The 25,370-nt window shown below is 43.8% G+C and overlaps 1 protein-coding gene across 2 annotated transcripts in view; it reads right to left on the bottom strand.

The window, feature by feature from the left end:
- The window catches only part of IFT57 (intraflagellar transport 57), a 27,643-nt gene continuing 2,273 nt past the window's right edge, over positions 1 to 25,370 (bottom strand). Inside the window, exons 2-11 of one of the 2 annotated variants that reach the window (XM_025191239.1) lie at positions 21,280 to 21,442; positions 20,085 to 20,203; positions 19,027 to 19,123; positions 14,585 to 14,653; positions 12,082 to 12,204; positions 9,674 to 9,745; positions 7,692 to 7,823; positions 5,230 to 5,292; positions 1,598 to 1,664; positions 1 to 355 (exon numbers count right to left, since the gene is read on the bottom strand). In XM_025191239.1, the coding sequence (XP_025047024.1) occupies positions 177 to 355; positions 1,598 to 1,664; positions 5,230 to 5,292; positions 7,692 to 7,823; positions 9,674 to 9,745; positions 12,082 to 12,204; positions 14,585 to 14,653; positions 19,027 to 19,123; positions 20,085 to 20,203; positions 21,280 to 21,399 (1,041 nt within the window). In that variant the 5' untranslated portion in view covers positions 21,400 to 21,442 and the 3' untranslated portion in view covers positions 1 to 176. The remainder of the gene's footprint in view (positions 356 to 1,597; positions 1,665 to 5,229; positions 5,293 to 7,691; positions 7,824 to 9,673; positions 9,746 to 12,081; positions 12,205 to 14,584; positions 14,654 to 19,026; positions 19,124 to 20,084; positions 20,204 to 21,279; positions 21,443 to 25,370) is intronic. The other variant, XM_014525410.2, reaches the window with a different exon arrangement.

Raw genomic sequence — 25,370 nt, forward strand, 5'->3', positions numbered from 1 at the left:
TTTATAAAAGATCTTTAATAAGTTTGAAAGTCTTTGAGTCACAGAATCCAATGCGGCTCCATTTATAGAACCTAAAGTGCTATGTATGCATCTGTAATATTCTGCAGTGTAGCAATATTGCAGAAAAATTATAGAAACTTTTATTTGCCTAAAATACAAGTCAGTTCCTTGCAACTTTAATAGGCACCTATTGTGGTTTCTGGAATCATAGTGGCATGCATATCTCTAGTCATATTCGATTTCTCCTTCAGCTTTGATTGGAGCAATGTATGTTCCACCACACCAATCCGTATGTCCATCTGAACTGTTTCTTGCTTCAGTTTTGTTAAGGCTTGTTTAATTTTTACTAAAGGAGCTGTTAAAAAAATAAGACAGACAAACAGTTCATTTCTGTATCAATCTAATAGGTTAAGCATTTATTTTCCTTATATTTCACTCTCTGTGGTAATGGGAGAGCTGAATGAACAAAAGGATGTTATACTTTAGAGACACGACTTTACTGATAACATTTTTAACAGGCAAGCCTTTTAAAAAATAGAAATAGGTGGTGACAATTTTGCTGCCTTCCTGACATCTTGGATCTGATGATGTGCATAAAAATAAAAAAACATTTCCCAATCTCTTATGTTTTGCACAGCAATAATTCTCAGCCCTCTTGCTGAGAATGGGTCTGATGAAGAGCCCCTTAAGCAGCTGGATATAAGGGGTCCGGGACTTAGGCAATGTTTATGTACCTTCTTCCCTTCCACCTCTGGCTAGGTGGGCTCCCCCTTAATTCCTCCCCTCCTTGTGCTGCATGATATATGGGCTAGCAGGGAAGTAGATTTCATGTTCCAGGTAGTTCTGCACTCTGGAACTTGTCCTACGTACTGCCAATGCTGCAGGGTGACAGGGGTGGTGTGAGGTCAGGAGGCTGGCTCTGCCTGATAAAACAAGCCTGTACAGGATTTGATTCTCATAAGGGACAGCCATCACAAGTGGTTTACTCTAGTTATGCATTAGTTGGTTAATAAAGTGGCAGTCTCTACATTTATGATCCTATTATGGAATTTGTTTCTATATCTGCACCATTATTCCTTTTCCCTTTGAACAGAACATGTTTATCAGGCAAAAAAGCACAATACACTCCAAGGCAGTGAGAGGCTGATACCTACAGGATATTTAGATTTAATATAAAACAAAGGTGATATAAACATAAGTCTTAAAATGAACGTTTCCATCAGCTGGGAACCCCATCTCAAGCATTCTGCTTACTCCCAAGGACAGTCCGGTTATAATAAGTGTTTTCGGGCTCTAGCTTCAAATCATTTTTAATTAGTTAATTATTCAAAGAACGTATACAGATCATTTCTGATTCTATGGTTACCTTTCCAAGAAGTGCAGAAGTTTAAAATCAATAGGATTTGGGCTCCTACATGTAACAGTCACTTTTGAAATTAGAGGGCACACTCCTAAATCACTTTGGCTCCTATGGAATTTTTACTTCAGATCTTTTGCACTAATCCTTCATTCCTGTATTTTTCCTTGATCTGGGGTCAACTGTGCACACTTGATTTCTTAGTGAAAGGGAGCCCCACTGAGGAAGGCATGTACTTACCTCCATCAGTCATGCTGCTTCCCTTCTCTTCCATCTCCTGCTTCACTTTCTCTAGCACTTCAGTAATCTTCGAGTAGACAAATTGATTTTAAATGAACTGTTCATGCTTTCTGAACTTCAATTTTTTAAAATTCTGCCCTGAATAACTTGCATTAGTTTTACAAAAATGACTAATTGTACTCAGTTCTGTAAATACAGAAATGCAATTTTTCAATATCCAACTACTCTTACAAACTGGATTTTTAATATGTTTAAAAAAACCAGAAGCACAAATTGTGTTACATAAGAAATATGTTGACACTGTAATGCTGTTATTGTTTTGAAGAGTTGTACAGTGTATGAAATTATAAATAACAAAGTGATGCTGGCCAATAATGGATGGAGGACAAGAGCAACCATCTTTCAGAGACTAATTTATGGAGTGACATAGGCAACTCCATTACAAAAGACTAAATGTCTTCTGAGCTAGAAAATGGTTCACTAGGTGACAGTGGTTCCTACAAACACCAGGTGGGTACCAGAATGAAAATGTGAACAAGAGCTGCCAGTCAATTTCCCTGGGATGTGTGTCTGTAGAAGAGGGAAACCACTAAACCACATGAACTATCTTTTATGTCTAAGGAGAAAATGTAGCTTTATTTTTAGCATTCATACAGAAAGTCAAGGCTTGATCACAGCCATGTGAAAGCAAATCTATACCAACATCAAATGCATGTAGAATCCCTTCAGATATTGATGACTCTGAAACTCATGCTAAGCTCAGGCCTACTCACAAAAATTAAAATACAGAATACTGATGCTAATTGCATATTGCAGGAGGATGCAAGTTCATGGCTAGGCCATCTGAGAAAATAATAATAATAATAATAACGAGGTATCTCTTCATCTTGTCTTGCTACATTCAGAATGATTTCAGGCAGACTCCTAGTTGCCTGGTGTGTAACCATATGAAATGTCTATCCTTGATTAATTAGTATGGTAAATATTTCTTTTGAGATTAACTCATGTTTATGTGCAGGAAGAAACATTTTCCATATGTGATAGATGTCTCCTCTTGATTTAGTATGCTTTCCTGGCTGTTAATTAGTTTCTTGATATGTTCCAAACTGGATAACTTCTTGTTACTGAAGAAGGTAACTCATTCAAATTACACATTTCTGAAAACCAGTGATAAGTAGGTTCATTAACATGATTTTCCCATCAATTACTGCTTGGGACTCTCTTGATTTACACAACTAAAAAATGCTTTGAAGATGCTAAGCTAAGGGTATAAAAAGGCAGTAAAACAGCAAACAGCGCGCGCGCTTCAAGAATAAGAAATCTCTCTGACACCAGTTGCTGATGCGCCCAACTTACTCGAGAAGTTGAAGAGAAACAGACCGCCTCTTCGTCACCTGTTTGGTGAGAAATCATCACCTTATAGCTAATTACTGGACTCTGATTGGGTTTGGGCTCACTTGACTTGATTTTGAATACTTGTAGTAAATAAAGCCTTTCTGTCACTCATCAAACGAAGTGTTGTGTCAATCCCTGGGCTAGTCCAGAATCCTAGGTTTTTATTTGCTAACAGATATGTACCACAACAGCTAAGATCAGACTCTGGCTCAATATCTACTCTGTCATATATGTTTCTTTACTAATCATCCACTAATTATAACAGCACAAAAACATTATAATGACTTCAGATTTGTAAAGTGTTCCAATTTTCAAAAATGAGTTCTGCTTTTAGGAGGAGTAAAAAGAAACTCATTTTCTGGGTTTCAAGCACAAGGTTAAATATAATTGTACAATTAAACTTTTTCTAAAACAGGTAAAGCTCTACGGAAGCTGCTCACTTGAAAAGACAGGTTTGTATCAGACTATTCCAATTAAATTTCTGTGATAAAAAGTGAATGTATGTATAACCCATTTAAAAGAAGAAATCTTAAATGTTGTGCTTGTAGTATCTAACACATTGCTGTTGAGTACTTAGCCTAGTCAGTAGAGCTTGGCTGAAAATGTCTTTTCTACCCTTCCATTCTGTTAAGAACCTTGTTCTGTCCTTGACCAAGATGAAAGTCATAATACTGAAAATGTTAATGGAGTGTAAATTCTGGTGTGAAAAATGTTGAAACAAAAATGTCAAAAAGTTGAAGTCAAACATCTTATTTCAAAGCAGTGCTTCTGATGAACTAAAATGTTCAGGGACAAAACCATGTGATCTTTTTGTAGGAAAATGTTTTGATTAGCTCTGCTAAATAACAACTTTTAAGCAAAAATAAATAATGATGGACGTTGTGAGATTTCCAGCTTTAAAGCACTTCTAAAATCTTCCTAGGTTAATCCTCAAATAACACTTTGTGACAGGCAATAATGTTGTGGTACTATTTTTATATATAGATGGGGGAAATTAAGACAGGGGTAAGTAGCTTGCTCAAGCTGATAGATGAAACCTACAGTGGAACTTGGTTGTTTTATGCCTACCCTCAAGAATCATCAGTCCTGGGGTCACACCATAGGTTCTAAAAATATTAGCTTGAACTTGTGCTATGTAAAAATGGGCTGGGTTTACAAAATGGTAAATGTGACAACTTGGGGTATCTGCCTTCCATTTTCTGTCAGTGCTCCCTGGCCTCCTCTGCCTCCTGCCTCTCATCTGCCATGACTTGATGTTAACATATATAGGTTTAAGAGGAGTCTGGCTCCAGAGACTGGGTCAGCCTCTACTTTGATGCTATAGAGCCTACAATTGTGGCCTCCTGCTGCCCCTGTAGCAATGCCTATGCCCCGCAGATGACCCTCAATTGTCCCTTATAGGGGATCCCTTGGTCCCAAGTACAGACTGGACCCCTCAAGCCTCAAACCCTTGTCCGGGCTTCAGCCTTCGTTAACTGGCTCAGCCCCATCAGCCCAGGTCCACTGTCTCAGACTTTGGGTTCCTGGGCCCCAGCCCTACACCTCTCTGAACCAAGCTGGTCTCACAAGCACAGAGTACCTCTGACACCCTGCTCCATGTCCTCCAGACCTCCCTTACAGCAGTAGGCCGGTCCTCTGGTTTTAAACACATAAAAGAAAACCAGAAAATGAAGGGTTACGTCTCACCTACAAGCCCCTTGGGGCCATAACAAATGGCACCATCATAAGAAACTGCCTTGATTCCCACCAGCCTCAGGGCACCTCCTTTTCACTGTCAGTCAACTCGGGTCTTCCGCTCCTTCGCTTGCAGGCATTAACTGCCAGCCCCAGCTCAGAGACTGGGCTTACATATAGGCAAACGTGGCCCCTTCCGGTCACCTGACTGCTGCCCCTGAAGCCAGGCTCAGGTGTTCCTGCTCAGCCTAACAAACTGCTTTGGCTTTTCTTGCCCTGCAGCCCTCCCCAGCTTTTTAGCAGTCCCAGGCCTTGAGTCTCTGGTGGGGCTGGTACTGCAGCCATCTGCCTCTGCAAGCTACGAAAGTCTGGCTCTCCTGGAGACCCCGCTCTTTTCTCCTACTCCTTCTGTGGATGTAGTTACCAGGGTCAGGGTTCCCTGTTACAGTAAACAAAGAGGGCGACTGTCTGAGCATGGTGAATTATTTTCAAATAATGTATGGAAGATCTACATGACTCTGAGAATTAAGACCAGAAACAAAGTACATAAAAATATACTGTACCTCAGAAAGAATTCTAGTTCTTTCGGTTACTCCTCCACTTCCCTGCTGGTATTTCTCCTTGGCCTAGGAAAGCAGAAAATAAGCCAATATACAGCTTAGAGAATGTGCTTGTTAAGGTTCCAATACCAGGAAGTCCAACCCAAGAAAGCAGTCCCAATGCAGGCTACCAGTGCTTCATAGATCAGAAATCTTACAAGAATCTTGAAGCATCTTAATTAACCACAACTCTGCATGAAGGAAGCGAGTATCATTAGTCACTTGCAGGGGAAAGCAGGGAAATACCCAATCACTTACCAAAGCTCTTGGGGTATAGAGGGAGGGGGGAGTTGTCAGAACTAGAATGGAACACAAGAGTCCTGGTCCCAAGGCCCGTGGCTCTAACATACTTTATTATACAATTAGGAAATGAAAACTGCTGTTTTCTAAAGTGAGTGTAAGGCAAAGTGCTGGTATTTTGTCACTCAATTCACAGAACAGTTTTCAAATTAGTCTGAAAAGCTATTTTACTTAAAATATTCTATTTGAAAGAGTAATCACAGTCATTAATTGCCTGAAAAACAGGGGGAAAATCAAGAGAGATCCTCATGTGTTAGCAATAAGCACTGTCATCAAGTCCATCAAACAGAGTTTGCCTGTGAAATGAGGTGCATAGAAATGGTCCAGGTTACATACCAAATAGGAATATTTCCTTCTGGGTTTAAAAATAAGCAAGCAAGTGGAAAATTTTCACACACACAAGGCTGATTCTAGCCTTATTCAAAGGCAGGGGTGGCAAACTCATCAGGCCTCACAGGCCAGATAAATGTTGTGGGACTGATCCATGGGCCACATCAGGCCCAAGGATCTCACCCCTCCCCTCTCCTCCCTAATTCAGTAGCTGCTCCAGCTGTCTGGGATCCACTCTGTGTGTCTCAGATTCCAAAGCAGAGTGAATGGGCACCACTTGAGACACAGTCCAGGCACGCTGCCTTGGCTGGACTGGACTGAATACAGTCCACCCTGGCAGCTCTGGGACTGTGCCACATGTGATGCCTGCTCCAGCCAGTCTGGGACCAGCTGGAGTGGGTCCTGCATACAGTGCAGTCCAGGCAGGGTGGCCACTGCATGCAACGCTGATGCTGCTCCAGCCAGACTGCACCATATCATAGAATCATAGAAAATTAGGATTGGAAGGGACCTTGGGAGGTCACCTAATGCAACCTCCTAGTCAAGGCCCCCAACTAGATCATCCTCGCCAGCGCTTTGTCTAGCCAGGTTCCAGTGTTTTACTACCCTCCCAGTGAGAAAATTCTTCCTTTCTTGAACCCTCCTTCAGATAGTTGAAGGCTGGTATTAAATCCCCTCTGTCTTCTCTTCTCCAAAATAAATAAGCTCAGTTCCCTCAGCCTCTTAACTCTTTGGAATCTGTACCACATGCAGCACAGATCCCAAACTAGTTAGCACAGGCACTGGATCAGATATGCTGGGGGAGGGGAAGGGGGTCTGTGGGCCAGGTTCAGACTGGCCCCAGACTACAAGCGCATACAAACCTGGTGCCTCTTGAGTCAGGTGGGGCACGTCCCCCCCGGCAGCAGTCAGTGATGGGGGTGGGGAGAGTCCCCCTGCGGCCGATGTCACTGACTGGAGGGGAGGGGAGAGTGGGGGTGGAGTCCCCATGGCTGATCTCACACACCAAAATCAGCCATGCCACTTCCAGATGTCCCGTGGCCACTTCCGGAAGCGGCGCAGCTGCTTTTACTGGCGGTTCCACTCCCTGGCCGGCGCTCACGGGCGGGGCACCAGTGCTCTCACCTGCCCCGCCCCTCCCCCCCATCTGTCACCTAAACAGGGAGCACGGCTTGACAGAGATTGCTCCATCGCTCTAAGGGGGTGCCCACGCACCCCCTACGCATTGCCACTGCACACAATACCCCATGTGGGTCTGATCAGACCCAGGGCAGCACCAGGGGCTAGATGGCAGGGCTGCATGTTTGAAACCCCTGTTCTAAGAGGACTGATCAAATAAGTAGGTAAAGCAAAAACGCTCACTAGCTAAGGACACAGGCAGTCACCTTGTCACAGTAACTAAGAGGCTCATAAGAATTAAGACAGTTTATCAGGACTAAAACCTGTGAGATAAGGAACATTTCAAACAGGGAATGGAGGCACAAAGTTCAGTGGAACTTTATTTAATCCACACAGGACGTCATTAATTGAGTTAAAAAATGAATCCATGTTCCAGATCTACCACTGTATCATGATAACCTGGACTTTCAAGGGTAGAACTGACCAGCAGCCCCAGTCTTGCAACCAATTCACATATTTAGTGAAATACTAAATATAAGTAATTGACAAATTATTTTGCTGTTTTTATCTTCCCTTCACCGTGACAGCAGAAAGTTTCTTGAACACTGTTTATTGCACTTAACTCCTGTGGGTGAACCAGCACTACAGAAAGCAACAGCAACGGGTCAGTGCATTACCTCACTCAGCTGGGCTTGTGCCACACGATACTCTTGAACCAAATGCTCCAGCTGATTGTTGATGTATTTTTCCCGACTGCTGACCTTCTCCAGGGTCCTACTAATTTCATTGTGAAGTTTGTCAAGGTAACCCTGGAAAAGGTTATTCTATGATCAGCTGTTATACATAAAGTACCTCAATGTTTTTTAGAATTTGCTGTAATTCTGACAAAAATCAGAGAAGTTAGAAATAGAAAAGAATGATTAGGAGACTTGCCTGATAGCCAATGCAAGACTGCTCTCTAAGCTTGCTAACAGTTAAGTCTAATCCAGATCCACATTTTCAAGGAATGGTACTTCCAATATGTCTGCTGACAGACTATTCCAATACATCTCACAGTCAGAAAGCTATTCTCATTACTGTATTAAGCCCAAGTTCTGGTCCATTATGCTTAGACATATCTGGTGAACCATCTTAAATAATTCTTCTACATTCTCTTCTCATAACTGTAGGTACAGTAAAAGTTCTGTTAACTGGCATCTTACAAGCCCGCATGATCTACTAACCGGCATGCTGGCTTGTAAGATAAAGTGAAACCAGAAGTGGCACTTACGGTTTCTCCGAGCCCCCATGGCCCAGGGCAAGGCAGCTTGTGCTGCCGAGCCCCCACAGCCGGGGGGCATAACAAGCTGTGCAGGGCCCGCCTCCCTGTCCCATGGGGCCCACAGGGTCTGCGGGAGGGGCGGTGATGTGGCGGGAGGGGTGGCGATGCTGCGGGAGGGGCAGAGGGACACCCCAGATGCGGTGGGAGAAGCAGCGGCTGGGGTTGCTCAATTAATTGTCATATTTTGTTATCTGGCATCCCCCATTACCTTGGGATGTCAGATAACAGAGCTTTTACTGTAGTTAGGTCTCTGAGGCAATACTTGGACAAATGGTATAGTTTCACTTCCTCTAATGTTTCTTTCATATTTGCTACATTTCTCTACAATGTTGTAAAACAACACCAATAAAATACAAGTTTCCCTTGCTTTATGAGGGTTCTGTATGTGCAAATTCACTCTTATATGATGACACTTTTTATACCCAAAATTAATTATATGTGAGGTAAATTCACTCTTACGTGATTGGCATAGGTGTGCCCCACCCCCCCAAGCAGGTAACTCTGTGGGGGAAGGGGCGGGGAAAGGGGAAAGGACCACAGCCAGGAGCGCAGATTGAGGCCCCAGCAGTGAGGGAGGGAGCGGGACACAAGCAGGAGCAGAGGTTGGGGTGAGCGGGGTCTCAGTTGGGCTGGGTGGTGGGATAAGCAGAGGCCCGGGGGGCACGTGACCCCCCGATCTGTGCATGGGGCGGAGGTGGCTGCCGCTGCACTTTGAGCCCCGCTGCCCCAAGAGCCGCTCCCAGGGCAACTGCAGCAGGGAGCAAAGTGCAGTGCGCAGCGGCAGCTGCCTCCACCCTGCGCACAGATTGGTGGGGGGCACCCTGGGCCTCCACTTTTCCCACTGCCCAGCCCGGCCTCTGCTTCTGCCTGTGCCATGCTCCCTCCCTCACCGCTGGGGCCTCGGCCACTCAGCCCAGTCCAGCCCCAGGCCGGGAAGAGCCTGGCACCACCCCTGCCCCAGCCCGCAGCGGCAGTCTGGCCTCATCCCACATGCAGATCTGGGGACACATGCCCCCCCGTGCACTCCCAGAGTGTATGGAGCAGCAGGAGTCGTACACCCCATCCCATGCCTTGCCCCAGCTGTGCAGCCCCAGCCCCAGCCCCTCTCCCTCCCTCATGACCGTGGGTACAGCTGAGGTCTTTGAACATATCCCTATTTGTTACATTGTAAAGCGGGTTCCCTTTATGCGAATTCGAGTTATGTGCAGTTTTCCAGGAATGCATGTACTGCATAAAACGAGGGAAACCTGTAATGGAGAACTTAGCAGTCAATATATAATTAAAGAGGAGCTGAAATACTAAGAGATCAATAGAGTATCCTGCAGGTACAAAACATACCCTAGTTTCTTTTAAAGCAGATTCAATTCCATCTTTGTGTTGATGCATTTGATCTATGTGGATTCGCCAGTCCTAAAATACACAAAAAAGTCAAATTAAATGACTAAATTATACATTTAAATAATACTGTAAATGAAAAAGGATATAGAGAGAGATGCCAACACGCAATCCTGTTCATACCTGGTGCTGTAAACTGTTGCCATGTGCAGTTTTGCAGCTATATTCCTACCCTGAGGGCATTGCTTTATGGTGACATGATTTATCAAACTCATGAATGTCACACTGTGACATTTGAATTCAAAACCAAACACTGAACATCCTCACTGATGGGACTGAGGCCAGGATCTTTATAAAAGCACTTCTGATAGAGAACACTTTGCTGGGGCTTCCAGGCATAAATATTGATTACTGCTTCATTAGTTGTGGTAGGTCTCAGGCAGAGAAAAAGCACAACTAACACATCCGAAGATGCAGTAGCATTTGAATCATTAGATCTCCCCATTCCTAGCCATGTAAAGAGAGAGGAAGAAAATGAGCAAGCAAGGCTACCCAGCTCCCTTATCTTGGAATGCAGGGAATAAATCTATATTACATTTGCTGGATTATATGCACATTATATTAGGATATAGGAAAAATACAATATATAATATTACTCTTCTCTAAAATTTCCCACGCCATACCGTGGCTGATTCTTGAAGGGTGCTTAAACACATGCTTACCATTAAGCACAAGTATCACTTCCATGAGAACATTTACCTGCATGTGCTTAAATGCCTTGCTGGACCAGTACCTACATGTGACAGGGAGAAAGAAGCACAGATCACAGGTCCAGCAGCTGTGAAGCATGGCAGCCTGCTACCTGTAATCTGTTCAGGAATTAGGCAAAGGCTGGGTACAGAAAGTGTATTTTGTGTCAGGGCAGGTAGTAAAGAATTGAAACTGGGCAGGAGACCTAAGGTTACAGGTTTGTCTTTTGTTGATCGATGAAGGTTTGTGATGATTTGCTGGACTCTGAGGCTTAAAAACATACTCTGCATATGCACACACAATTCATTTTATAATGAGCTGTGTTAACAATCAGTTAACCTTCCCTGTATGGGCACACATAGCTTGGGAAATCATGTACAAGGTGATGTGTGGTGCTTTCTCTATGCTGTGTGAAAAAGGCCAGAACAGGAGGCAGACCTGCTTCCAGTGCACTAAAGCAGTGTTGTACAACTTCACTAAAGCTAGGGGCTGCAGGTGGTGCTGTTGTGTGGTCCCTGGGCTATATGCTGTAAGGGACACACTGAGGGCTGTGTCTATAGCACGCAACCCAATGCAGCCCTGTAGGTGGCATGTGGTCCCTTACGACCCCGGCAGGTGGCATCCGGCCCCCCCAACCCAACCACATGGTCTGCACCAGCAGCATGTGGCCTCCTGGGGCCTTCTCTATCATGTGGCAACAGGAGAGGCAGCCACTATGTCATACCCTTTCATTTACAACATAGTATATGGAGCATGGAATTGAGATCAAGCATTCTAGTCTAGTTTCTCCCACTAACTGGCTTTAATAAAACTTCAACACAAAGTGTTAGCAAGGATTAATTTGCCTATACTAGGGGGCCAACAACACACTGTCCTTGCTGTTTAACCAAGAGGCTAATTAACATGGTTCAAACTTAGGGTATGTCTACACAGAAATCAGTGTACTGCAGATGCCCGAACTACCTAGCTTGGGTTCTGGAAACCATTTAGCCATGGCAGCACAATGTGAATTAGCCCATGCTTAATTCCAGGTTTCCAAAGGTAAATGGTTTCTGGTACTTGAGCTACCTTATTTACAGCTGGATGAGGTATCCTGAACATTGCACTAGAGACTGCAATTCAAATACGCCCTTGGAGTAGAAGTGCCCCCCAAGACCATATGCTGTGGGCTGTGCCAACAGCGCACAGCACCCACTGTGGCCCTGCAGATCTGAATGATGTTTTTCATATGGTTGACCATAAAAACCACCCAAAAGAAGAGCCACGTGCTAGGCTATTATGTTTCTTTATGCTGTCCCAAGTAGATCTTTTTTTAGAAGCTAAATTAATGGTTTGATTTGAAAAGCGCTTTCCATATTTTAAAAAGCTTCCATTGCAATTCAAGTACATATCAGCAATTCATTAAAGCGTTGTGCGATTAGTGCAGTGCTAATTATTATATAGATTAGAAGAAACATTAAAATAAGTAATTCTGCTACTGAGTTTTATTGCAGGGGCAAGCAAGTGAGAAAAGTTCAAATTCAGTAAAAAAATGCCTCATTGGAACCCATGTCATGTAAAAGATTAGGAGAAATAAAAACGGAAGATGATAAACTACAAACTGCTGATCTGACTCATTTACGTCAAAGCATACCGACACACAAATCCACCCCCTGGTTCACCTTATTGTCAGTTCTAATTGTAACTTTTAGCTGTGGAAGAACACGTTCCACTTCCAGGTTCCACTCTGCTGCATCTGTTGTGGACTCTAAAATCTCTTCTTGCTTTGTGGAGTTGTTCATGTCCTAAATGCACACATTTTTAGGGGGGAAAAAATAAAATTTCTAGGTGATCTAAGTTACAGTGGATTAGCCTTAGACCAGTGCTGCTCAACCTCCAGCCCTCAGAGCCTTGGAATCTTGCTTGCAGGCTCCCCATAGGTCAGGTTTTTTGGCAGTGGGGGAGCAGTGGCAGTTAATACTGCCACTCCTCCCCACTGCCAAAATCCCAAGCCCCAGGCAAGGCTCCCCACACATGGCCAGATCTGGGTGAGACAACATCCCCTTCCCTCCACATGGCTGGGTTGGGGCTGGACTGCACTCCTTTCTCCCCGCAGGGCTGGGCCATGCCCCCTCCCACTGTGCAGCTGGGGTTTGGGGTTGGGCCATGCCCCCTTCTCCCCTTGCAGAGCTGGGACACGCCTCCATCCCTCCATCTGGCCAAACTGGGGTGGGCCATGCACCCTCCCCTTCTTGTAGGGCTAGATTGAGCCTGGGTTATTCCACCTTCCCCTGCCACCAGGCTGGGTTGGGACAGAGCCAAGCCACCTTTCCCCATGCAGCTGAAGTGGGGCTGGGCTGCCCCTGGCCCCCATTCATACAGCTGGATTGGGCCCTGCTGTGCAAAACCGAGGCCCTGGATTGGGTCCACCGCCTAGACGAATCCTGCGGAAGGACCAAGCACTGCCCATCCAGACCTGAAGACAAAAAGTTGGAGCACTGCTGCCTTAGAGTATTGAAAAAAATAGAAAAAATATTAGATTTTAGTCTTCTGAAGCATTATTTGATCTATATTACTTTATGATTCATTCTTTCTTTTTCTGACTCTATGGTTGCTTGCAGATATGAAAACAAGCAAACAAACTGAGCTTTACTTTCAACTCAGTGTGCTCCCGCACCAATACCAGCACATGCCCAGAAGAGGCATAGCGTTTTTTCGACCCGGCTCTGCAGTGTCTGTATAGATTGGGTGCTTTAGTGGGGCTTTTTGGGCATTTTTATCTAATAGCTGACTGAATTAGCTATTAGATAAAAACACCAAAGAGCCCTGCTGAAGCACCCGATCTATACAGATGCTGCAGAGCTGGGTGGAACTAACAGGCTGCTTCTTCGGGTAAAGTGTGTGTTTTTTTCACATCTGCAAGCAGCCTATGAGTAAGAGGAATTAGAATATCTTTCAGATTGAATTAACTATAGAAAATGAGTTAATAATACATATTCCAGATAAAATGAGAGCCAGAACACTATTTGAGCCACTATCTAAAAAAACCCAAACAAATAAATTATGTGTATTTTCCATGTTCAATTTTGCAAGCTGATTCTTCGATGTTCCAGCAGCAACGGTTTAGAAACCAAATGCATTTGCTTTTTTTAAGTTTCTCTTTTGACTTAATGGGATTTTCAAGTTTAGAGTGTATTACTGTCTTTATCCAAATACAAAACAACCTCCCAATAATTAGATTCTATAGCTCGAAAATTATAACTGTTATAATTTTTGAGTTACAGAACCTAACTATGGGGGGTGGGGAGGGGGGTTGTCTTAAATTTGCCCTTCCCCCACTCCCCATCTCTGACTCCCATAGCTGAGAAAGCAGGGGCTGAGGCATAAGTGACAAGGAAAGCAGCAGCAGGGGAAGCAAGTGGCCTGACCTCCCTTAACCCACCCTGATGCCTGTACTTCTTAGCACCTATCCCCCTTCTCCCTGTCCCCTCTGTCATTTGCCTCCTTCCACCGACCACTTGACCCCCTCCAATCCTGTCGCTTACCCTATGCAACTGTTCTGGTTTCAGGCATAACCCCAACTAGATAGGGGTAGCTCTGGCCCTGGCCACAGCCCCAGCCCCAGCCCCGAGTCAGGGCTGGAGGTGGAGCTGCAGTTGCTCTCCTGCCACTGTGCAGTTTCCCCAATGCCACACACTCTGCTTTCCCCAGCCCCTAAACTGCATGGGCTCTCCTGTGCCCTGCGCCCCACATCCCACACTGTGCTCTCTTCCCTGTGCTCCACCTCCCCGCATCACATGATCTCCCCTGTGCTCCCTCCCCCATGCTGCACTCTCCCCCACTCCCTCACTCTCTTGAGCTCTCCCTGCTGCACAGCCCCACTATCACACTAGCCACCTCAAGCTGCCCTGGCCCTGGCCCAGGTGGGGGCCCAGCAGTCATCTGCCCCATGCCAGTACTCAAATCCAAGATGAGCTTTTTTCCCCCCTGTGTCAAATGCGGGAAAAAACCCTCATCTTGGATTTGATCAAATAGGATATGCTTGTCAGGCTAAAGTGATAGCCTTTACTCATGACAACTGTTTTATTAAAAGAGTGTCAACAGGTTCCTTTTTAAGATGTAGAGATTTCCAACTGTTATTAAAATGCTGGCAGGCAAACAAAAACAACAGAAAACAAAACTTACTGATTTATAAGTTTGCGCCTTTAGAGCATTCAGATCAATAAAGTTCTCTTCGCCGTCTGACTCTTCTTCCTTAAAAGGGAATGGCATGAGTATGTACTTAGTAAATATTGAATTACTTTTCTTTCAAAAACCACGATGCTTTCCACCCCCTCTCAAACCACAGCACAACATGCAATATTTCCCACGTTTTGAAAAAACACAATTTGGCATTTACTGAAATTCAGCTCTTGGGTAGCATGCTTCTTATGAAGAATGAAACTTTGGCTAGGATTTTCATTACAGCTATCTGAAGGTAGACACTGAGAACTAGGGTTTCCATTTGAAAACAATCACAACTCTCAGTTTTTCCCAATTACGTTCTGGATGATAAATGATGTGGCACATTCTATTAACAGCTGCAAGGCAGAGAGGCCAACAATTAAATTACTACAGCTTGACTGGGTTCACACCAGCGGCAAATCTGATTCTTATCCACAACAAAGCTACCACTGGCTCTGTTGCAAACTACTCCACTCAGGGACTGTCTTTTTGCTATCTGCTTATACAGTGCCTAGCACAACAGGGCCCTCCTCTACCACAATGATAGCAACAGAAGTGTTGGGAACCACAGACTCATTGCAGGAAGGTGGTCAGGTTTTATATTCACTGGCTTATGTCCAGCCAGGTCCTCAGGGGATTTAGACCCTTTTTGCCTATTGAAAGAAATAAAACAAGCAAACAAAAACGAAAGGAAGGCAGCATATGTCTAAAACTGAATTACTATTAGTTAAAAAATAAATCAGTAAGTAGTCTTAAATCCCTGAATTAGTCAAATCAACAAATAATCAATCCTTATTGTCACGGGGAGAGGCAAACTGGGGAGACTCCCAAGCCCACGAGGGGAACCCTAGGGCCAGGAGCTGGGGGTGGAACAAGAAAAGCAAAAGTAAAAAAAGAAAAATTACTTACAGCAGGAGGGGAGGAAAAGCGAGGACAGCGGGGAAAGCCCATGCAAATCATTAGCCGCGCCTTTAGTCAGCTGTGGCCAGTGGATAACGTCAGCCCCAATCACCGGCCGGCAGAAATAAGAGGACCGGCGGTGAGAGAGGGAGGGGGTGCGTGGACGCTGAGAGAGCCCGACCGGTGAGGTCAGCCGGGGGCACGGGACGCTGGGAGAGTCTACACTCACTGGCTGTGGAGGAGCAGTCGACCCAGGCAACGAGCCAGCACCTGGAGCAGGAGTCTCAGCCATGGGCAAAGCAAGACGCAAGCCGGTAAGAGGACTTGGGGCGCCGCGAGAAGAACGGCGCTGGGAAGACCCAGAGGGAGGACAGCCGTGCTGGGAAGACCCAGAGAGAGGGCAGCTGTTCTGGGAAGACCCAGAGAGAGGGCAGCTGCTCCAGGAAGACCCAGAGAGAGGGCAGACACGTCTTGAAGACCCAGAGAGAGGGTCACAATAGCAGGAAATTGTGGGGGGGAGAACAGCTCTAACCTGGGCAGGTGGAGCGGAGCCACAGAAGCCGGGTCGCTTGGAGAAGGCTCTGTCAGCAAGTTGATGTGTAGGAGGGCTATCCCTGCTCTGCAAGGAAGCCCAGTAGTGGTGTGGTGGTGGTTTTCTTAGGATTTGTTAAGTTTTTTTGACTAGAGAAGTGTGTTTCATGTTTCCCTGTGTCAGAAGGGGTTGAGGTTGTGCGGAAGCAGGAAAAGCAAGGAGGCGAGCGGAGGGCTCGTTGCTTGGGGGTGGCCAGGGGAGCACGAGGTCAGCCACGAAAGCGACCGGGATTGGCCGGGCTGGGTATAGGGCAAGGTATAGGGGAGGTGAAGCCTCGCAGAAGACACCAAAGGAACAGGCGTTCAACGAGGGCAACTGTGCCGCATGAAGCCCCACCCACTGTGAGAGATTCAAAGTTGTGGCAGGCGAGAAAGGGGCAGCCTGCGGCGTGTGTAAAGACCTCCCGTAAGATCACCTGCAACAGCAAAGTGAGTACCGGTGAACACTCGAATTAAGGAAGCCCGGAACAAGATGTTCGAGGCCCGGCGGGTACACTTATAAATCCAAAAAGGCACTGAAGGAAGTGGCGCTCTGCTTAGTCATAAATGGCAGATAATGTTTTACTAACACAAGTTAGAGCACATAGCTTATTTTAGTGTGGAACCTTGCAACCAATGGCTGTGAAGATTGCCACAGACTATAGATTGTGCATTCTGAATTGCTTTAATAGGGCTGTATTTAGGTTTGCTTAAACTAGAAGAAAGTTTGTTTGCTTGCATCTTTCCTGTGTGAACTTTAAGTTCATACTCACTCATAGCTACAACCAGCACAGTCTGTAAATCAATGTTTTCTCTTTCTCGCTCTAAAACATGGCCTGGTCATAGTTCTTGGGAACATGAGCCTTCTCACAATGTGAGCAAATGACATTACATTACAAATGCCGTTACACTGGTGTAAGTGTGGTATGAATGCACAATGTACAGCTCCATGCCGTACACATTATCTTCTCCAAAATACAAAGTTACCCCTTGCAGTCTGAAGTAATTATACCCCAGTATAAGTCACCAATTTATTCACCGTATAGCAAGTACAGATAGGGTCAATTTCATCTTGGGGTAGCTGCTTGCTTAATGCTATAGGTCAGGGGTTCTCAAAGTTTTTATGCTGTGGCCTGGAAAACTGCAGCCCAGCAGTCACAGCTGACCGCAGCCAGAATTTCTGGCCAGAAGACACGTAAGAATACTCCCATCCCCGGGCAGGCGGGTGGGCCAAACCCTGTGCTGCTGCGGGCCCTGTGGAAAGAACTGTGGCCTCTCCTCCCGGCTCTGGGTGATAAATGATGTGGTCCATGGTGACTTCCAGTCCAGCAGCCGAACGTGCTGCAGACTGACAGCCAACCCGCCGTGGCCTGGCATGGGGCCGCAGCCCAGGGATTGAGAACCCCTGCTATAGGTTATTACTGGCTCTCACTTCCTGTAGATGGCTATATACTTTGAGGAAATGGTCATCTTCCAACTATCAATGTTTGTATGCCACAGAAGCTATCTTTCTGCAACCCACAAACACTCAGCATAGAGACCACATTTTAGGTAGCCAGTACAGCCTTGCTTAAGCAATAAACAAAGTCCCAATGGGAGTGTCTACACATGCTTTTACACATGCCTAAACTTAATGCGCATTTGCCTAATGCACATTAAGGCAATTTAGGCGTGCGCATACACGTGCACGCGTTAAGGCACATTAATGCGGTGTGCGGACTGACTTGGGACTAAAGTTACTCCCAAGTCAGTTGCCATACACAGTGTTAATGTGCCTTAGTACGTCTACATGTGTGGTAAGGCATGTTAGCTATTTGCTATTGGTTAGCTATTTGCTTTTGCAGGTATCAAATTTAGGTGTGAATAGCCTAAAATCGCCATTTTGAAGGCACATTAATGGCACACACGTGTAGACCTGCACCCTTAATGTGCCTTCAAGCCTTGCTATTTAAGTCTAGGGCCTGGAGTACAGTGTCCAGTTTTGGGCCTCTCACTTCACTTTAAAAAAAGATGTGAACAAATTGGAAGCAATCCAGCTGTGAGTGACAAAAATTAAAACAGGCTTGCAAAATATGACTTATGAGAACAGTCTGAAAGGATTAAAACTGTTTAGTCTGGAAACGAAAAGACTGAGGGGGGGATGTGAGACCAGGCTTTTAATATCTGAAGGGCAATTATAAATAAAATGGTGACTGATCTTTCTCTGTGGCTGTAAATTCTAGGCTTTAGTTTGGAGAAGGGAAGACTGAGGGAGAATTTGATAACAGTCTTCAAATACCCAAGAGGATGGAGATAGATTATTCTCTATGGCCACAGGGGATAGGACACAGAACAATGGTCGTAAATTGCAGAAAGGAAAATGTAGGTTGGATATTAGGCAGACCTTTCTCCTTATGAGGATGGTTAACTGTCACACCAGGTTATTCAGTGAGGCTGTGGAATTACCACACCTGGACATTTTTAAGATCAGGTTAGACAAACACTTGACTAGGATGTTTTAGGCAGGGGTGATCCTGGTTTGAGCAGCAGGGGTTGGACCAAATGACTTCTTGAGGTCTCTTCCAAATCTACTATTCTATGAGGTATGTAGGATTGTGTTCTTTAGTAGTCAAGTCCTGTGAAGGTTTTGTTTGTTTGTTTGTTTGTTTAGTCACAGGCCACCTCCTGATGGCTCTTCTCAAAGCGTGAAAAGCATACAATCATTTATACTCTCTATAAATACATATAATAACAGAAGCCTTTCCCCAACGACTTTACAATCTGAACTAAAACAAGAAAGTGGCAGTAAAGAGAAGTTAACACAGTGAAAAGCAGGAGAAAATGGGGAGGAGACCAGCAGAAAAAAAAATATTAGAAAAAAACAAATTACTTGGGTCACAAAGAAAAAAGCTCAGGATTGATAAATATTGGTATAATCAGAAACAATCACTAACACCTACTGCAATATCCTCCTCCAGCTTATTAAGTGTCAATTCTGCATCATCTTCTGCTATTGCTTCTTCTTCCAGCTCTTCCATTGGGTATGCTGGTCTGAAACAAGGTACACAGTATATGTTCACAGAGCATTACAGATTTCATGAACAGCAAATGACTACCATGTGATAAATGTCCTCCGGAGGAGTTATCAGCAAACAAACATTTGTACAAGAGGCAGAGGTGATGCTGACTAGAGTCAATGACAGAGCAAGCACAGGAAATTAATATTTTGCACACACAAAATGCTAGTCCTGACATGAAAAAAATTTAGCCATTTTAGAGTACTCCTCAAAGCAAGGATTAAATACCGTGCCAAATGGCGTGCTGTGTCTTTGCTGTGAAAGCACTAAGGGATTAAGGTCGACAGGGTTTCTCATTGCTGACTAACCTTACAAATGGTTGAGTCCCTACAGATTAATTTTGTCTGACGGACACAATTTTAGTACTAAACAAACAATATGGTGCAATTCATTTCCTTTGTACTATTTCAGAGCCCGACTAAACAAATACAAACATTTTTCCTGGAAGTTCTTCTTCATCCACTTTTCTCCTCCAGTTTTCTCGCACAAGACTGTTTTCCATTACAAGGTTTAAATTTCCTATTTGCACCAAGATACCAAAGGGAGAATACTTCCACTGGAATGTGTTAGCACTGTGAGGGTCTGATAGGACATTGATTTATGTATTAGTATTCAATGGTTTGACTGGTAAATGATTGTGCTATAGTGGAAAGTAAACAAAAGGTAACAAGCAAATCCAGTTAATCAAGAAGGAAAAATAATGCCCCAAACTGATTCCTGGTATCATTCCACTGAACTGTGTGGTAGTGCATTAGGAATTAATTTGTCTTGCTGTTCCTAACCATAGTGAATTCATCATTTAAGTGTAATGAAGCAGTAAACAACATATTCCACATTTTATTTACAGCTATATCTGTATACAATAGGGTGGGCATCCTGTATGACTAGCATTTGAAAACAAGATCTACAAAAAGATTTGTACAAGTATACTGTACCTTTTCCAGCTAAAGCCAGTATATTTCAAGGCTTCTTCTGCTAAACAGTCAAGAACATAACAAGCTTGTTCTCCAGAACCTGCCTTTAATTTTGAAGGAGGAAAATCCACTGACCTCCCCTAAAACAAAGAGATATAATATTAACTGCTGCCCATTGATTGCACTTTCTTTCAGAGAGGTAACCACATTTTCTTCACTAACACCAGAGGGTTCACAGCACATGAAGATGCTGGAAACTGTTATCCATATTTTAGTTCTAACATTTCCAGTCATGTAAGGAGGATGGAAAAATGAAACAAAAATGGCAGATGAGAGATGAAGGTCCAGGAAGGGTAGCTATAGTAGGAAAGGGTAGCTATAGTAGGAAGAGAGAGAGAATAAAGAGGACTAAGGAAAGAGAATGGCCAAGCAAATACAAAGAGAAAATGATAAGGTACAAACAGCTGAAGCAGAAAATCAGGCATGGCATGAGAAACAGCATGTGTTCACTGCTGATTCATTTGTTCCTGGTAATATTTATGTATTACACAGAGAAAACAGATGTGCATCTTGTAACTTTATGGAAAGTTACTGCTTTAAGGAAAGGCCTCCTTAGCACTCCAAAGAGATGCTCCTTTCTTAGCCTTCCACAGGACAGCACCTTACACATGTTACAATGAAGTAACAGCTTGTGCCTAACTTTTATTTCTTAATAAAAAAAAAATTCAAAATATAGAGCCAATGCCAAGTCATTCACAGTACTAGAAATGTTACTGTTGTCTTCAATGGCAGTGGAAATATTAGCATTTGTACACGATTAAAAAAAAAAATCTTTAATTAGTATATAGCAGAGTATTTCCAGAATGTCACTTGCATTTCAGTTAGTATTGATTTAATCCATTTCACAGAAAGTATACTAAGCTTTAGAACGGGTAATGATAATTGAGGTGAAGAGGTAGCATACTGTACAATGAAACCATTTTTTCCAGTTCCCTAAAGAGAATTAGTAAAAACAATCTTTATAAGATTCTCGTTATCTTTCATGGTAGGAAACTTAAGAGATAAAAGGGGGAAAAAAAGTCAAACCCTTGGAAATGTGCTGAGATAAAAAAGGAAATGTGATTATGGAGATAAAAGCAGCAATTACTGTCATCTCAGAAGTTTATATGCATGCCCAAAGCACCTTTAGGAAGACAAAAATATGTTCAGCACTTACAAACGATCGCAGCGCTGAGAGTATGCTTGATATTGTTGCATTGGGGTCATCATATTCTTGTGGCTGCTCGAAGGGATGTCCTGCTTTAGTAATCAGCCAAGCAGCAAGCACACAAAACATATAGAACTGCTCACCAGGGTTTGTAGGCAATGCGAAGTAATGCCTGGTCAAAATAGGGAAAACGTCATTCTCTGACCTCTCCACTAGAGGGCAACACAGTATAGGCAGGCTCCTCTCTTAACAAGTCCCTTAAAATACTCATTCTCTCAAAGTAGCTTCACAATATTCAGCCATGAGCTAATACAAAAGCTTTGAATCAAAGCTCATAGCAGCTGTGTAACTTGTGGTGGGCCACTGGGGCATAAGTCTCAGGCACTAAGTTAAAGGGAGCGCCAGGGAAGCAGGTGGGGATCAGGGTCAGCTCAGTGCCACCAAATTCCATGTTGCCACACTCCACTGGCACAGTGACTTGCACAGTGCTACTGGCGTTTGCAACCTGGGAGCAAATCTTATCAGCTACACCTCTGGCTCATGCTATCTATGGAATACATGAACATAGGGTTAGTCCATATAGATCTAAAATTACTACATATAATTAATGTCTCCTGTAGTGAGTGAATGATAAAGACCAGATCATATGAGGAGAGGCTGAAAGACTTGGGACTGCTCAGTCTGGAGAAGGGAAGACTCAGAGAGGACTTGGTGGCAGCCTATAAGTATATCAGGGGTGTATATCAGGGCTTGGGCAAGAACATCTATTCACCAAAGCCCCCTAGGGGAGGACAAGAAATAATGGGCAAAAGCTGATAGAAGATTGCTTCAGGCTAGACATAAGGAAAAACGTTAACAGTCGAGTGCCGAGGGTTTAGAACAGGGTCCCCCAAGAGGTGGTACAGTTATTTGCCCTGGCGATCTTCAAAAAGTGTCTTGATGCCCATCTTGCTGGGGTCATCTGATCCCAGCAGTCTTTCCTGCCCAAGTGCAGGGCTGGACCCGATCATCTGTAATGTCCCTTCCAGCCCCTAACAACTATGAAACTATAAAATGATAATCCAACAAGCGCAGTATGGTAATATAAAAGTGCTGTATAACTGGTGGCCTATAGGCCACATGTGGCCCGAGAACCCCTGCAGTCTCCTCTCCTACAGCTGCACCGGGTGGAGGGGCCATGTCAGGGGAAGGGGTGGGAATCACAGAGGCCCACACTCGCAGCATATGACTGGCACAGCGTACAGCCCAGGGGCTGCTGGGAAGTTAGACAGCCCTGACATAAAATGTGGTGTTGGAGCTTCTAGGAACTAATCAGATTTGGACTCTCTCTCAGCCCCTCGCTGATGCAGTTAAGTTATCAGAAGCTGGGTTAGCTGATCCAAACTGAACCTAGTCACTCTTCTAAGACACCCTAAGGCTCCTAAAAGACATGAGGCTCATTCTGTTTCTAGAGACTTCCATTTTGAACATAGCACCAGGCCCCACAATGCCAAAACATCATCAGTGAGTAGTGAGGGAGCTGTGCAATAATTGAAACTAATTAAAATGTCATCTAAACTGCGTAACACCTGTAACATTTTTAAAGCAGTAAAAAATAATGAGTTAGGCATTCCATCTACAACACTGCATTACTTCCAAGTGTCCGGGACTACTTTCATTTAATGTATATATTTCTGATATAAAAGCTATTTGTCATTACAAAATTTACATTGAAAACCTACACTTACACAGTGTATCAAAACTTATACACAGCACACTGAAACTTATACAAAACACATTGAAACAGTAAACACGCTGGACATAGAACAATATTAAAGGGAACTATAAGGAGAAAAAAACTCAGATACCCCCTTCTGTGGTAGCAGTCAAATGGAAAATAAAGGTAACTATAAATTCTAATAAATGGCTGCACATAAAGGCTAATAATAATAATGTTATAGGAAAAATAAGTAAAGAAAGTATCACTATCAATGCATTTTCACACATAATAAAAAAAAAATCTGGCAGGGAACCTATATCAGATTGTATACAGAAACCCATTAAGGTGACATACCAAACAATAGGTAATTTCTGAATCCTACAATCCTCCCAAAGACTACCTTTCATGTGTAAAAAAAGCTTATTAAAAGATAAAATGCAAGACATTCAAAAAGATATAAAGTCCCTGGTATCAATCTTGCAAACACATACTCCCACAATTAACCCCCTTAATTCTTACTGAACTCAAACACATTACTTTTGGTGAAGTTACCCACATGCAGAAGCTTTAGCACGTTCAGAGCCTTAGCATGTTATAACCATATCAAACCCAACATCATCCTTGTACAAAAAAAAAGGGCCCTGAATATTTCTGCAATTTTCCGTGTCACAGGCTTTGAAGTATTTTGAAAGGCTCTTTATCATGAAAATGTGCCTATACAGATGAGAAACAAGGGGTTTTGGGTGGTCTTTTTTCTTGGACCAACTGTATAGTTGGGAGAGATGTTAGACAAGGTTTTGGGGGAAAAAAAACCCGAGGGTTCCAAAGAAGGGTATTTTATACCCTAAAACTTGTCTAACATCTCTCTCAACCACAAAGTTGATCCAATAAAAATAGCATTAAAAAAACCTTGCTTCTCAAATATTTCCTGGACCATCAGGGCAGCACCAATGCTCTAAGCCTATACAGGCAACAGTCCTCCTGGCCTCTCTACAGAGATTTATTTCTGGATGCAGATTAGACAGGTCATTTTTCAAGGGTGGCCAAAATGTAACTGATGGGCCAATGGTAACCTAAGGAGTTTATAAATATTCAGCTCCACTCATGCAAAACTAAAACTCTGCAATAATGTGCCTATTTAAAAGATCCTGGGGTAGAATTTAAGCTGGCAGAAAGACATTTGACCAGGACCATCCAAGCCTGTCTTAATGGGGATTTTTACTCCATGTTCATCACTACCATATTTGTGTGACACAGCAGTGGGAACCTGTCATGTGATCCAGCCAACACTAGTCTTTGGCTTTTCAGCAGCTGACAACTGATCCTTTGACAGCCTGTCTACCTTCCCAGCAAGGAAAAGGGCAGGCTGTCAATGGGTGGGATCCCCTTGGAGTGTGGGAAACCAAGGAGCAGCCCTCGATCACCTCCTGACTAGAGAGCTTGTGACTCTAGCTCTCCAGTCAGGGAGCTGGATTGTTTTCCTGGCCCTGGAAATTTTGGGACCTCAAACTGAACATCTGCCCATACTCTTTGGCTTTCATCCCTTTTCCTAGAGATAAAAAAAAAGACCTCCCAAGCTTATGGTGTTGCTAGCTTCTGCAAATCAACAGCACACCAGGGGCTGATTGGCTAGCATTGTGTCTGGCTGCCTTTGACTCCCCAGATCATATAACAAAGTACTACTTTATGTCTGGGATGACTGAGGCTTGCCTTTTGGTACGAGTCTGGAATGGCCTAAATTCAGGCCTCAGGAGCTGTAGTGAGACATCCCAACCAGTTTGTCCCCGTGCCAATTATTATTATCATCATTATCATCAATATCAATTATGATGATGATAAAAATAAACATTTTATACTCTAGGGGAAAGTTGCAATGTGACAAACCTCAGACTTTTGCAAGAAGCATGATGGTAAGTGACACCAAGAGCCAGGATTTGGTTTCTAGAAGTGATCTGTGAAATATTTTCCAAAACAGACTGCGCTGATTTTTTACTCCTTTGGGGAATAAAAAGAAAAGATCTGAAAGGCTTGTTCAATCTATTCCTTTTTCTCCCTACCCCTCCATCCCACTCTCTTTTTCCTCACAACATCCACTGTATAGTTTGACTGAATCAGAGAAGCATAAGCTTTCATGAACAAGAGCTCACTTCATCAGACGCTATATGACTCATTCATCATAAAAACTAATGAAAGTGTATGCATCTCTGATTCAATTAAAGTGCATCTTCACCCTGACTTCTGCCTGACTTCAGACTAATACCACTAACTTCCTCTCATTATCTATTTTAACTTGATTTTTATGCAAAACATCTGAAGGTCTCTGTGTACACTAATCACTTCCATCTTAACTGATGAGGTCAGGGGTTTGAATCTTAAAACCAAAATATCCACTGTAACAGGA

Source organism: Alligator sinensis, unplaced genomic scaffold (assembly GCF_000455745.1).
Source record: "Alligator sinensis unplaced genomic scaffold, ASM45574v1 scaffold847_1, whole genome shotgun sequence".
In the NCBI taxonomy this organism is placed as follows: domain Eukaryota; kingdom Metazoa; phylum Chordata; order Crocodylia; family Alligatoridae; genus Alligator; species Alligator sinensis.